Raw genomic sequence first — 14,281 nt, 5'->3', positions numbered from 1 at the left:
TTTATTAATTATAATGATTATTGTGTCAGTACGAAAGAATAAAACAAGTAAAAGTAATGGCAACATGCATTCAGTAATTTAGATTTAAATACCCGAGAAAATTGAAACATCTCCCATACAGCTCTTTTCCGGAATTCTAATGAGCTGGCTTGCACAGCTAGTTCTAGAACTGCAGCAGCTCGTGAGAAAGCTCTGCCCTGAGCCCCTATAACATACATTGAAGAGACCTAGAGTGGGGTTTTATTGGGCTGACACTCCTTCCATCTACAAAATAATAATAATAATAATTTATTATTTTGACCCCGCCCATCTGGCTGGGTTTTTCTAGCCACTCTGGGTGGCTTCCAACAAAAAGATTACAAATACTGTACATTAAAACATCGGTCATTAAAAACTTCCCTAAACAGGGCTGCCTTCAGATGTCTTCTAAATGCCATATAGTTGTTTATTTCCTTGACATCTGATGGGAGGGTGTTCCACAGTGTGGGCGCCACTACCGAGAAGGCCCTCTGCCTGGTTCCCTGTAACTTTGCTTCTCACAGTGAGGGAACCACCAAAAGGCCCTCGGCGCTGGACCTCAGTGTCCAGGCTGAACAATGGGTGTGGGAGATGCTCCTTCAGGTATACTAGTATACAGAAGCTGACTGTACAGTACTGGAAACCTGGCTGTTTGGTGGAAATGAAACCTGGCTGTTTGGTGGAATGGAATGGAATGGCTCTTTCTGGGAAAGTGCTGGAACTCTGAACAGGAGCATTCCAGAGTGCAAGTCCCACTTTTTGTATTGTAATACATTACTGCCACCTTAAGTTCCTACTGGGTACATTTTGCACATACCATTTTAAAATAACAACAACAACAACAACAACAACAACAACAACATATTATTATTATTATTATTATTATTATTATTATTATTATTATTATTATTATTTGTACCCTGTCCATCTGGCTGGGCTTCCCCAGCCACTCTGGGCAGCTTCCAACAAAAAGATTAAAAATAAAACACCAGTCATTAAAAACTTCCCTAACACTTAAGCCTTTTAATATCAGAAAGTACACCACTAGTCAATACATGCAGTTGTCTCTTTTCTTCCATCTTTTCTCCCATAGGCGTAGCTTAGGAGAGCAGTTTTGAGTGGAAAAAGAGTGTCATGGGAAACCAGACCCATTTCAACTTTTTACCTTTCACCGGAAGCCTCTGAGGCTGCTTTCCAGCTTAAAAACCCCCACAGAGAAACAGAAAGTTTAGGGGCTGATATGCACAACTGCATTAACATCTCATTTGGGTCTTAGGCAACTGTGAAGGTGAACTGTTACCACAATCTACTTCAGAAACAGTTCCAAAGCAAGTAGCTGCTGGAATGTGAATTAAGCACTTTTGCCACCTAGTGGTGTTCAGCTGTAACTTCAGTTTTCTGTAGGAGCAGCAGAACAAAGAATGTTCATCTTTTTGTGTGTTTAGGCCAGTTTGCATGGTTGGATGTCGCAACACAACAACAACATCTGACCATTAGAAGGTGTGTCAGCAGTGTGGGACATAAAGACACCAGCAAATCAAAAGGGCTTGCCGGAACAGTGTAAGAGCAACCACTGGGGTAGTAGCAACCAATACACCTACCTAATATTTAAATAAAGTCTGTATCTACTGCACATTATTAATCAGAAAATAGTGGAAAGTAAAAATAAATAAATAAATGCAAATAGTGGCAGAATATTAAAATTCAACATTTTAATAAATAACTTTGAATGAGGTAATAACAATATTATATCCTAACACTTGTAGGAACCTGTACTCGAGTTTGCTTATTTCCTCTTTCCATCCAAACCATGTTCCTTTTGTGTTATGGCTTTTTAGATTGTAAGTCTGAGGGCAAGGACTTTATAAGTGATTTATAAGTTGCTCTGGGAGTATTTTTGGCTTAAGAACAAGCCAATTTTATAAATAAATAAATAGATGATAGATAGATGATAGATAGATAGATAGATAGATAGATAGATAGATAGATGATAGATGATAGATAGATAATAATGATGATGATAGAAGGAAGGATTGGCTATGGCAGAGGTGCCTTGTTAGAAGCAGAGGGATCACATACACTTTGGAGGCTTCAGTTATACCCATGGAAAGTTCCATGACCATAGAATTACCACTAGTAAAGGTAAAGGACCCCTGACCATTAGGTCCAGTCACGGATGACTCTGGGGTTGCGGCGCTCATCTCACTTTACTGGCCGAGGGAGCTGGCGTACAGCTTCCAGGTCATGTGGCCAGCATGACTAAGCCGCTTCTGGTGTACAAGAGCAGCACACGGAAACGCCATTTACCTTTCTGCCGGAGCGGTACCTATTTATCTACTTGCACTTTGACGTGCTTTCGAACTGCTAGGTTGGCAGGAGCTGAGACCGAGCAACGGGAGCTCACCCCGTCGTGGGGGTTCGAACTGCTGACCTTCTGATTGGCGAGTCCTAGGCTCTGAGGTTTACCAGATATTCTAGGGGAGAACTGCATCTGCCTGTTCCTAAGCTGCTTTGTTATGCCAACTACATACTATGCCCTAACCTGATGAATCTTCCAGTAAGGACCTAACACTCCTAATGTCCAAAAAGACCCAGATGTGCGTGCACACACACACACACACACACACACACACACAGAGAGAGAGAGAGAGCGCCAGCCAGCCAGCACTGAAAACCCTAGTATACTGGGAGGGACCTTCCCAGGCCAGCCTCCAGGGTTTTCCTAGAAGGAGTGGAGAGCAGAGCTGAATCACCCCCAACCCTTGAGAGTGTTGGTGCCAGAAGGTCCAAGCCCAGGCGGCTGATAAATGATGGAGCACATGACTCTAGAGCAGGGTGGTCCAATGCATGGCCCAAGGGTCGCATGCAACCTTTGGGGCCCTTATGTGGCTCTTGGCAACATTTGATACACACACACCCCAGCCCTCATGCTGCCTTCCCAAAGCTGGGTAAGCGTGGCACTGGGCTTTGGGAAGGAGGCATGAGTGCTCTGGTTGGGTCCTAGTGTTCTCTTGCCTAGCTAGCACTTTCTCAGCTTTGGGAAGGAGAAGGGAGGGCTCTAGGACCCTGCCAGAGCCTTAAACCTCCTTTCCAAAGCTCAGCTTATGCATTTCTATTCTTATTCAAATAATTTCTCTCTCTCTCTCTCTCTCTCTCTCTCTCTCTCTCACACACACACACACACACAGAGAGAGAGATAGATATGAGAGATTTTCTTGGTTTACAAAAGTTACGTGCATTGTCTCTTTCCTCAGATTGTGAAGTCTTTTCTAAATATCAGTTACAAATGATGTGACACATTAGTGTTGTATACAGAAATGTCTGATCTTTCTAGCTTTTGACCTCTGCCCCTGGCTCTGCCTTTGGATCATGCACAATTCCTGACTGCTCTCTTGTGCTTGACCTCAAATTCACCTTGACTTTGCTATTGAACTCCTCATGTGACTGGTGGTAGTTGTTGTTCCTGCTGCTGTGTTTTCAGAGATTGAAACCAAACCTAGCTAGAGTAGGACGCCATCTCACTCCCTGCTCTGATCAGTGTGAGCTGGCAAGGTTTTGGAAGCAGTGGATCATTCACCTCTACCCCCTCCTCTCTAAACTACCAATGAACTTGTGCTGTGTTCATAGATGTTCATGGCCAGTTCATTAAGGTAGTCATTATACAACATTAAATCTCTGCACTACATTTTCCTGGAGCACTGCAAAAATAGTATCTGTAATGAGTGCCAATGGCCATGTTAATCAAATAACTTATATGCGCTTCTCACGTAGGCACAATTTGATGAAAGCATGAAGTCTATTGCTTTTAGAATACAAAGTATTCAGACTAGATTAATTACTTATTGTCCATCCGTCCGTCCCCCCCATAGAATTGAAAATGCTTTTTCTTTATATCCTTCAAGAAAAATACCCAGATTGTATAACAACAGTACAGCAGCACCAGGTATCATTTTTAATGATCGGTTTTGTCAAAAGACAAATTAGCTGTTTAACTTCAGCCAAGAGGTTCTGCAGCACTGTGGCACTCTCTAGTGGCCAAAGGGAAAGAGAGGTTTAATAATTTCTCTCTGTCAATGAAAGACTCAGCCGAGAGCACAGAACAAAAGCATGGATTATGGAATATTGATCGCTGCTGCTGTTGGCTTGGCTTGCTGTTTGAAAAGACAGACAATATCAGTAGCTGAGATCAATGAAATTGGGCTTTGTTTAGCCATTTTTCATGCCAACAAGACATGTTTATCTATCCGGCTTACTATTGTACAATATCAGAATAGACGGCAAAATTATAACATATCCTAAGTCTGGTCTGCAAGTTGCTGCAAGGCTACACAGTCTTTTAATAAATCTGTGAACTGTTGTTGGTTTTGTCCCACTAGTGGCCAACCTCTTGGCAAGTATATCACAAATCCAGCTTAAAGTATGTGGCACTTAGGTGCCCTGACTTGCTGTGCTTCTAGGGGTGCAAACCTGCTGCTATGACATAGCCAGGCCTGTAGAATTTTCTGCTCCTATCCAATTGCATTACATAGGAACATAGGAAGCCTCAGTCAGATCAATGGTCCATCTAGCTCTGTACTGAACACTAGAATGTGAGAGCATGTTTTATTTTTTACTGGGCAATTAGTAAAACTACTGACACCTTGCTGTGTTACCTATACAATAGTAAAAATTGAAATTAAAGTACATCACTATACTTTCCATTCCCCGGTGGTTACAAGCCTAAGGTAAGTCCTCTAGGACAGTGTTTCCCAACCTTGGGCCTCCAGCTGTTTTTGGACTACAACTCCCATCATCCCTAGCTAGCAAGACCAGTGGTCAGGGATGATGGGAATTGTAGTTCAAAAACAGCTGGAGGCCCAAGGTTGGGAAACACTGCTCTAGGAATCAGTCTCATGTTGAACGCAAGTAGGACTTGCACATCTGTAAAACCTGCAATAATCGAGCTAAAGTAAGATTGGTTGAAGACTTGGGGTTGTACTAATTTGCAGGAGTAGAGTACCCAGAAAAATAAGGATCTTTGTAGTACAGAGTTATATCACTCTGGTTAAAGCATGTGTGGAGAAGAACCTTCTGCCCTCCAGATGTTGCTCAATTACAAATTGCATCATATCTGGCCATTGACCATGCTTGCCGGTGCTGATGGCAATTGTAGTCGAGCGGCATCTGGAGGGTCAAAGGTTCCCTGTGCCTGGGATAAAGGAACCAAAGGTTGATGCCTATGATACAAGCAATAAGACCCATTTCGTAGCCATGTTATGCCTCCTATATATTCACAATATGTGGTGTTGGTGGAAAGGAAATACCTCTGGTGGTGGGGCATGTTCTCCTCCTACTTGGGTAGTTTGTCCACCTTTGTTCCTCACCCTGCACTCAGCTGTCCCTGTGGTTCCTAGAAGCTGTCAGCATGTGAAAGTGGCCATGCGCCTGGAAATGGCTTTTACTGGCCAGACGAGGGTAGCCAATGGGTCTCAAAGCCTCAGTGAGTTAGGGACTTCCTGCATGCAAAAGCAGGCTCTGGCAGACTGAGCAGACCAGTCCAACAGTCAAGAAGGCAGTTATTGTACATGCTTGTAGAGGGAAACTAGTGGCACATGGGGCTCATCAACCTGAGAAGGTAGCCCATCTAGGAGAAGGAAAGCATTGATTCTAAATCCCCAGAGTCTTGTGACTATACTCATTTGTGAGAAACGCTGCAGGAGTAAACCCTGAGGATGGTGCCTTGTGGGACATCTTTGGGAGAAGTAAAGGAGTAAACCTTACACAAATCTGGAGTGGGGTCCCTAAAATAGATGGATGGTGTCTTGTACACCTTCTTCAGGCAACTCTTGCAGCCAAACTGGTGCCAATAGTACTGCTATGCTTTCCTTTGGACTACAACAGTGAGGCCATGAGTAGGGCCTTATAATCTGAGCATTCCAGGCTTGCACCCCAGAGAGGTCACTTCAGTGCTGCTAACACAGCAAAAACAACATGGGAGGCAGTAGTTTTGAGATGATGATGATGATGATGATGATGATGATGATACCGATGCAGCCAAAGCGGTTTGACTTCACCCCTGGAAGCACATTCCTTTGTCTCACAAGACAGACAGATGCCAATACAACAGATGTGAGGTGTGTTAGTCTGCGAGTTGGTGACTGGCCTAAGTTAGGAAGTGAGCAAAAACAATGGGAAATGACTTTAAAATATGAAACTGTACATGCCCAGAATACCTTATTTCATGAATTTCTTTTGGGGGGGAGACCCTATTTTGAGAACTGCACCAGAGTTCCCAACCACTTCAGTTAAGCCTTGGAAGAGAGGCCTGTTTGTACTTCCTAAACTAGGAGTATGCAGAGTCCCCTGGCTTCTGCTTTCCATGGATTTATTTGATTCTGCAGGGAAAGTTTTTGTCTATCTTTTTAGAGAGACTGAACCTTCAGTTTTATATAACAGGATATATCTCTTTCCATAAAATTTAATTAGAATCTTCAACTGAGGATCAAACTAGATTAACATGATACTTTTAGGATTTGCACTAACACCCACTTGTCTTTAGTGGTAAGAACAGCTTTGCTATCGATGATGAAATTATCGTCCTGCCCAGATCCTGCCCAGTTGCTTAATAAAGGCAAGGGCACTTTCATTTATTCCAATGCTGTCCTGCAGAACACCTACCTGGACGAAAAGCAAGAGTCTCCTATTATGGTTGTGAATGGCCCCAGAAGAAATGCACATGAATGTAATGGTGGGGTCAACAAAACAGCTCAGTACCTAATGCTTAAGTCCTCCCAAATCTTTGATGAAGATTCAGATGCAGTTCTGTAACTTGGAAACAATGGTATAAAGTTACAGTACTAGATTAGTTTCAGTTCTGCTCTAAATGGAGGTGGTAATTATGGAGAGAATTCTGTTTGTTGATTTGTTTATTCATTCATCCGTCATTATAATTTATTTTCCACTGTGCATCCTACTATCATCCCAGGACATGTTACAGAAAAAAGACCAATCTCCAATAAAGCAGCAAATCGTTAAATGAAGGATAGCTCAGTTGGTCGAGCATGAGACTCTTAATCTCAGAGTTGTGGGTTTGAGCCCCGTGTTGGGCAAAAGATTCCTGCATTGCAGGGGGTTGGACTAGATGATCCTTGTTGTCCCTTCCAACTCTGCTATTCTAAGATTCTATTATTAATATGCATCAAAAATATCTATACACAACAGACAGCAGCTCCATTTCATAACTCACAGCATATCCTATTTGACTCCCACAAAAGTCCAGGTGAATAAATGGCTTTTCAGCTGACAGCAAAAAAAATAAACAATTACAGGGCTAGGCAGAACTTAGGGAAGGGAGTTCCATAGCTGAGACAACACCACTGAAAAGACCTGGGTCACCACAAAATGTGCTTGTCATCAACAGGATGACCAGGAGAGCTTTCCTATTGATCTTATTACCTGGGCAGGCCAATATAGGAAGGCCTGATGCTAGAGAGGGGCCAGATGGCATCTAAGGGGCCCACTGTCCGCCCTCCGTCCAGGACTCCAACAGGGAAGATGCTGCCACCACATCAGCTCCTTGCTGCCCACATGCTGAGCACATCTTTCCAGGCAAGCCCTGGGAACCCAACAACTGGAAGACCATGAAGACCGTGGGGTGATTCAGCCACCTGACTCTAGAATGTGATGCCTACCTGCTTGCTCACTCACTTGGCTGCGCTCCTCCCTGCTAGGACCCAGAGTAGCAACTGCACTTTTAAATGGGAGTGTTGTAGGTTCCTTATGAGGAGGCCAACCACCATCAAACTGGGTTACGTGACAGCAGACATGAATGGCCACAGCACATGAGAGCTGAGCTTGCTACTTGTTCCTGTGCAAAAGCAGCATCTTGCTCACTTCTGAATTTTCCTTGCTGGTATTGTTGCAAATGCTATTCCTGTTTCCTGGAAATCCTCTCTGGCAGCACTTGTCCTTAGCAGCAAGAGAAGGAAGCTGTGGGCTTTCCTGCCCTTCTGGCAGGGCCAGAGCAAGAAAGACAAGGGGGGGGGGGTACAAAATGCTTTATTTTTATGTCAGTTGTGTACCATTGATGTTAGAGACAAGCCATGGTTGTTATGGTGGCCATGAAGTTCTGAGCTGGCCTTGAGGGCTAGAAACTTACTTTTTTAAAAAACAACGTAAGCTCAGAGTCTGGGTCCCAGTGGCAGCTGGTGGACCCTGGACATAGTGGTGCTTTTTGGAAGCCAAAAAGATTCCAGAGGTGCAAATAGGCCCCCAAGGCATAGCCAAGTTGTTCTGGCTTTCTTCGCACCCTCTTCCCTTGCAAAGATTCTGTGGACACTTAAGCTTTGCAGTTGTACAAATAATTAGCACTTAACTGAAAACTGTTTTGCGTTGTTTTGGAAGGGAATTCCTTCTGTCATAGTTACTTCTCTCAGCGGTGGGGGGGGGGGCAACGAAATTAACCGGGCTGCCCCTGCCCCTGCCCCGAGCTCATTCACTTTTATGCCCTCTTAAGAACATAAGAAGAGTCGCTGGTCCCATCCAGGCCAGTATCCTGTTCTCAGTGCTCTGCCAGATGCCCACGAGAAGCCTGCAAACAGGGTCTGGGCACAACAGCACTCTGCCTACCTGCACCTCCCAGCAATTGGTGTTCAGAGGTATCCTCTCTCTGACAGTGGAGGTTGAAGACTTGCTCCATCATGGCTAGTAGCCATTAATATCCTTATCCTCCATAAATTTGTCTAATCCTGTTTTAAAGCCACCCACATCCTGTGCCTAATGTAACCCTTACTGAGCTCTTATACTGCCTTTTAAATGGAGTGGCAGGCTTCCAACCCCACCCCTGGGTCTCCACTCACATATGCTTGGACTTTAATACAAGGAGCAAGCTTGCCTAGGATCAAAGTTTCCAACTTCCTTCTATGTAGGCGTTTTAAGCTCTAACCAGAGAATCCAAAAGAGCAATAGACTTCCCCAAGCCAATGTCTTATTTCAGGCAGGATCTTGGACCTCAGTTTGGTTATTTGACCCTCCTAGCCTCAATAGACAGGATTGGTGGGAAAGGGGAAGAGTCCAAGCAGGGCTGAGCAACTGGACCCTGATTCCTCTAATGGACCAGCGTCCACTGGGAAATATTACATCAAGGTGTGGACGTCAATCCAGTTCCGTAATTGCTCCAGTCCAAACAGCTTGCACCAGCATCACATAATGAATATGTGACAATAAGAAGTTCAAACATTTGGGTTTCACTGAAAAATATAGAATGCTTGACTATGAGCTTATTTTTCTATGACTCCTCTGAGGTTTAGTGCTTTGGCTTGGCTATTTTGAAAATATAGCCCTTTTAGTTCATTGGGGTGCACTTATATGGAATAGCAGAAGACTTTGCCCACTTGTCCAAATCTGTGCCTGTCACATCCATGTGCACTGAATTTAATGTGTAGTGATGTCCCTGCAGTTAGAGCCCCAAGTGCTTAGGTCTGATAACTTACTATCCTTACCCTAATATGGGCAGTATGCTTTGAGATATGTATATGTATGTTAGGCTTTATGTATGTGGACATCACAATGTTGTGTTGCATCTTACATAGCTGAGCCCAAGTGCACAAGGCCTATGTAGAGTGATCACAGTCCTGCTGCCTGTTGTACATTCAGCATACTTGGGCATGGTTGTGTTAAAAGGGCAAAAGTCTGCCTGCTTCCCTGGAGTTTGTTCATTTTTTTTAAAGAACAATTCATTCTTTATACTTCCTTGTAGCATAAGGTTATTGTTTTCCACCCAGCCTTCTCTTGCATCAGAGCAGACAATGTCAGCCACCCAACTGACTCTGAGATTTCCAGAGAAGAAACATGGTTTGTCACAAAGCCATTTGGCTTTTGACCAGTTAGTACACTGTCTCATAGCAAAAGCAGATAATTATTTGGTATACAGGGTCGTTTTTTATTCCCTTGAGTTTCTGAGTCATCTAATTGCTAGCATTTGTCAGGTGAATTTTTAATTTAATTTTAAATAGAAGCATAGTGCAAGAAAAATAATAATAACCAATTGGTAGCACGTAGATGCACATTTTGATTGCCAACACATTTTCTGGCTTAGTTAGAGGCCCTGGGGATTTAGGAGAATATCAAGTTTGGATCCACTGAGCACTGCAAGTCAGGATTTGGGTAGCGTGGCAAACCTTTGTGTCATCTGGCACGGTGCCATTCTGCATAATACATGCTTTCAGTCAACCCACTGAAGAAGCTTAAAAACTATGTGTGAATTGCTTTTGAATAAAGAATAGGGAGTCATTCTCTACACACAGTGAATAAAAATGCAAATAAGATGTATCTTCTTCCTCTTCGAACTGCACAAAACTATGCTATATGAACATTCCAAGCCCTCCCTTTTCCTTGCCTGGATTGGCTGATGATTTCCAAAACATCAAGGCTAGCAATTGAATGACTGAAATATAATAGGTGGTGATGCGTTTTCCACACATAAAACACTCTGTTCCTCTAAAGCCTCCGCTGGCTCCTCTGAGCAGCACTACAGCCACAGTTCCTTTAGCACTGCTCGACTCTACTGGATCAGAATGGTAAGAAGCGATTTGGTTTTTAGCAGCCTAAGAAAAAATATTACAAGCTAGACAGGGATATGATGTATAGAACTTGCTAGTGAAAACAGCAGAGTGCAGTTATTTAAACCAAGCTGCAAGTGGCTAACAGTATCACTATCAATATGCTATTGGAGGGGGAAGGCAAGTTGGTGACAAATATCTCTGGCACTGATAATATACAGTTTAACAAAAGCCTTTCTAATGAGAAGATTGCTGTTTAAAAGGAATCTTGATTCAGAAGAGCAGGTGTGTAGGTGTTCTCAGTAACATAGTCAGGTATAATTTGGTAGATTCGGATGTAAATAAAACAAGTGTTCCAAGAACAGTGCTAGTGTAGATTTATTTCTCATGGCTTAATGGCATCTATTGATTTTGCTACCTTCATATGACTTTGAGTGGATGAATTCTGTATTCTTGCCATTTGTGATATGTTAAACCATAAAGCGAAGTATTCCAGTAAGTAGGCAAATGCAGCTTAGGGTGTGTAAATGTTTTTAAAATTGGCAAACCCCCCCCCCAAACCCCAGAGCAGTAAAAGTATCTTCCACACTGCAAGAAATGCTTGCCTGTTTTCTTTCAAAACAAATCTTTAGACTCTTGGGTGTAAAATAATTACTAGGGGCAGGAGAAAGAAAATTGCATTGCCTTCATTATAAGCTTTTGGATCCACCCTAACTGGAATAGGAAAACACAGGATTTCTTCATTAAATATGCAATGAAGGCAGTCTTCCGCATGAAAATTTAACCCTTTATTTTAATAATTTATTTGAATAAAATATGATAATGAAATAATAAGAGCACCAAGGCAGAAGAAATACAAAGCACAAACATTTAGCAGAAAGCACTAAAATGTGCTTATTGGACAGCTGACAATATATTATTCTCTTTGTCATTTAAATGAAAGAAGAAAATATGTGGCATGTTTTTTAAATGTGCAGGATGTATCAAGCAAACCACCAGATAAAATAAATATCTTAAAGATTTTTTTTGCCTCTGATGCAAGTGCATGTGTGCAGACACATATACACATAATTCCAGGTGTGGTTTCAGTAGATTCCAGGAATGCAGTGCCCAATAAATTAGCTGGCATTTGTCAAGGTATGGCTGGATTTAAGAGTGGATGTAGTAGAAGAAGGGAAAGAGATAATAAAAAAGCTGTTGGAATGCCAACATGTTGTTTTGGCAGAAGCTAAGCCCTTCTGACTGTTTACTCGAAGTGAATAAAGCCTGCTTTGAATGTTTAAGAATCCTACCTCTCTTGAAGGATTTAAATTTTCTGCTTGCATAGTAGACCCTAACACAGTGAGACTAGAGTGTTTTACAGTAGTGCTTTCCCAAAAATATTGTACTTGGTTATTGTACTAAGTGTTGTGCTAAGATCAACAAATAATGTTAAAATAAATGTTGAGCGTAAAGTTGAAGCGAAATCATTTTTAAGCTAAGCTAAAGTGAACTGTGACCTCAAGACTGCAAGCCTATAACACTTACCTGAGAGTAAGCCTCACTGAACTCAATGAAGCTTACGTCTTCTTTGAATTAATATCGATTTTTATGGATACTTGTCCAAAGATATACAGTGGTACCTCGGGTTAAGAACTTAATTCGTTCTGGAGGTCCGTTCTTAATCTGAAACTGTTCTTAACCTGAAGCACCACTTTAGCTAATGGGGCCTCCCGCTGCCACCGCAACGCTGGAGCATGATTTCTGTTCTCATTCTGAAGCAAAGTTCTTAACCCGAGGTAATATTTCTGGGTTAGCGGAGTCTGTAACCTGAAGTGTATGTAACCCGAGGTACCACTGTACAAATGTTCATACCCAACACACCAGAATCCTATACTTCTGAATAGACATGTACAGTGGTGCCCCGCAAGACGAACGCCTTGCAAGACGGAAAACCCGCTAGACGAAAGGGTTTTCCGTTTTGGAGGCGCTTCGCAAAACGAATTTCCCTATGGGCTTGCTTCGCAAGACGAAAATGTCTTGCGAGTTCCTGCGAGTTTTTTCCCTCCCCCCCCTTTTCCTAAGCCGCTAAGCCGCTTATCAGCTGATCTGCTGATAAGCCGCTTAACAGCTGATCGCTAAAAGCCGCTAAACCGCTAATAGCGCTAATCCGCTAAGCTGTCAATGGGCTTGCTTCGCAAGACGAAAAAACCACTATACGAAGAGCCTCACGGAACAGATTAATTTCGTCTTGCGAGGCACCACTGTATAGGATTGCAGCCTGTGTCAAGTGATGGAAAGTGTAGGGCAATGGCAACATTCAAGACAGCATTTGTTGTGTGGTTTTTTTGAAAGATTTATCATATCAAATACTATGGCACTAAATCAATATTTAGTTTCTGCCAAAATATAAAATAACTAGAGGCTGCATCCCCATTCTCTCTGCTCACCAACTCCCTGCCATTAACCGCATATTAACCCCTTAGAACTGCCCCTTCCTACCCCATGCAGCTACAGAGCTCATTTTTCACTTTCCCAACCCCATTTCTGAAGCCACTTATCTGTTCTGTTCTTGCAGCACAACTTTGCACTCCTGTTTTTCCTTTCATGACTATGTCCATCCCCCCACCTCTTTTTGTGCAACCTCCACCTTGCACACAAACCACCCCCATAGTAACTTCCTGCATCTTCCTCTGTCCAGCCGTTGCACCCTTTTTGCCTTCTGTCCAGTTATAAAGCCACTATCATTTCCTCTTCTTCAGATCTGTCTATGCTCCTGCTTTCATCTTCAAACCCAACCCCATGCCTCCTACTCCCTCTTTTTTGTAACCCCCGTTTTGCATTCTCGTGTTCACCTTCACTCACTTTTCCCCTCCACTCTTCCCCTTTTCTCAACTCTCCCTTGTACACAGATCACTGCCGTTTCCATGTCTCTTCCTCTCCCCTGTTGTGCAGCCCCCTTTGTACACACACACCATGTTGATATACATTGTTGTATCTTTGTAAGATGAATAGACTCTTTAAAGCAAGCTGGTCAGTAAGCTTCTTCTGTTAGAGAAGGTTAAGTTCAGTTGATGGATACTGTACATAGATGGGTGTTTGCTTGTTAATAAAGCATCTCTTCTACATTTATTCATTGGATCTGAAACTTCATGTGTTGAAGATAACACATAATACCAGGTATAAAATACATGATTGTGAGAGAGTACTATGGAATATTTGAAGCTTTCAAACGATAGAGGCTTTCCCAACTCACTCTTTTCGTATCTCAAACTAAATCAAGTGGCTACTATTGCTTATTCAAGGTGGCATCCAACAAGACGTGGTGTTTGCAATGAATGGCCAAATGAATATGGAGTATAGCAGGGGTCAGCAAACGTTTTCAGCAGGGGGCTGGTCCACTGTCCCTCAGACCTTGTGGGGGGCCGGACTATATTGGGGGGGGAATGAATGAATTCCTATGCCCCACAAATAACCCAGAGACACATTTTAAATAAAAGGACACATTCTACTTATGTAAAAACACGCTGATTCCTGGATCGTCCGCAGGCCGGATTTAGAAGGCAATTGGGCTGGATCCGGCCCCTGGCCCTTAGTTTGCCTACCCATGGAGTATACCGTAGGTTTCCGTGTGTTGCACTTTGTGGAACCTGATGGGAAAGATCTGCAATTATAAGCAGTATGAGATTGCACCAGAAGCAAGTGATTCCCATCCATGTGTGCATAGGTGAGAGAGGATGGGCAGG

The 14,281-nt window shown here is 42.9% G+C and overlaps 1 protein-coding gene across 2 annotated transcripts in view; it reads left to right on the top strand.

Moving 5' to 3' along the window:
- PLD5 (phospholipase D family member 5) overlaps positions 1-14,281 on the top strand; it is a 95,557-nt gene that overhangs the window by 22,322 nt on the left and 58,954 nt on the right. Inside the window, exon 1 of one of the 2 annotated variants that reach the window (XM_081856364.1) lies at positions 10,472-10,574. The exons of the other annotated variant lie outside the window; for it this stretch is intronic. Within the exon in view, the coding sequence (XP_081712490.1) occupies positions 10,572-10,574 (3 nt within the window). The 5' untranslated portion in view covers positions 10,472-10,571. Of the gene's footprint in view, positions 1-10,471; positions 10,575-14,281 lie in introns of those variants that run through there. 2 annotated transcript variants of the gene reach the window in all.

The sequence above is a fragment of the Podarcis erhardii genome, assembly GCF_964252035.2.
Source record: "Podarcis erhardii genome assembly, chromosome: 3".
NCBI lineage: Eukaryota > Metazoa > Chordata > Lepidosauria > Squamata > Lacertidae > Podarcis > Podarcis erhardii.
The sequence above is the reverse complement of the archived record's forward strand: the minus strand, read 5'-3'. Positions and strand labels throughout refer to the sequence as shown.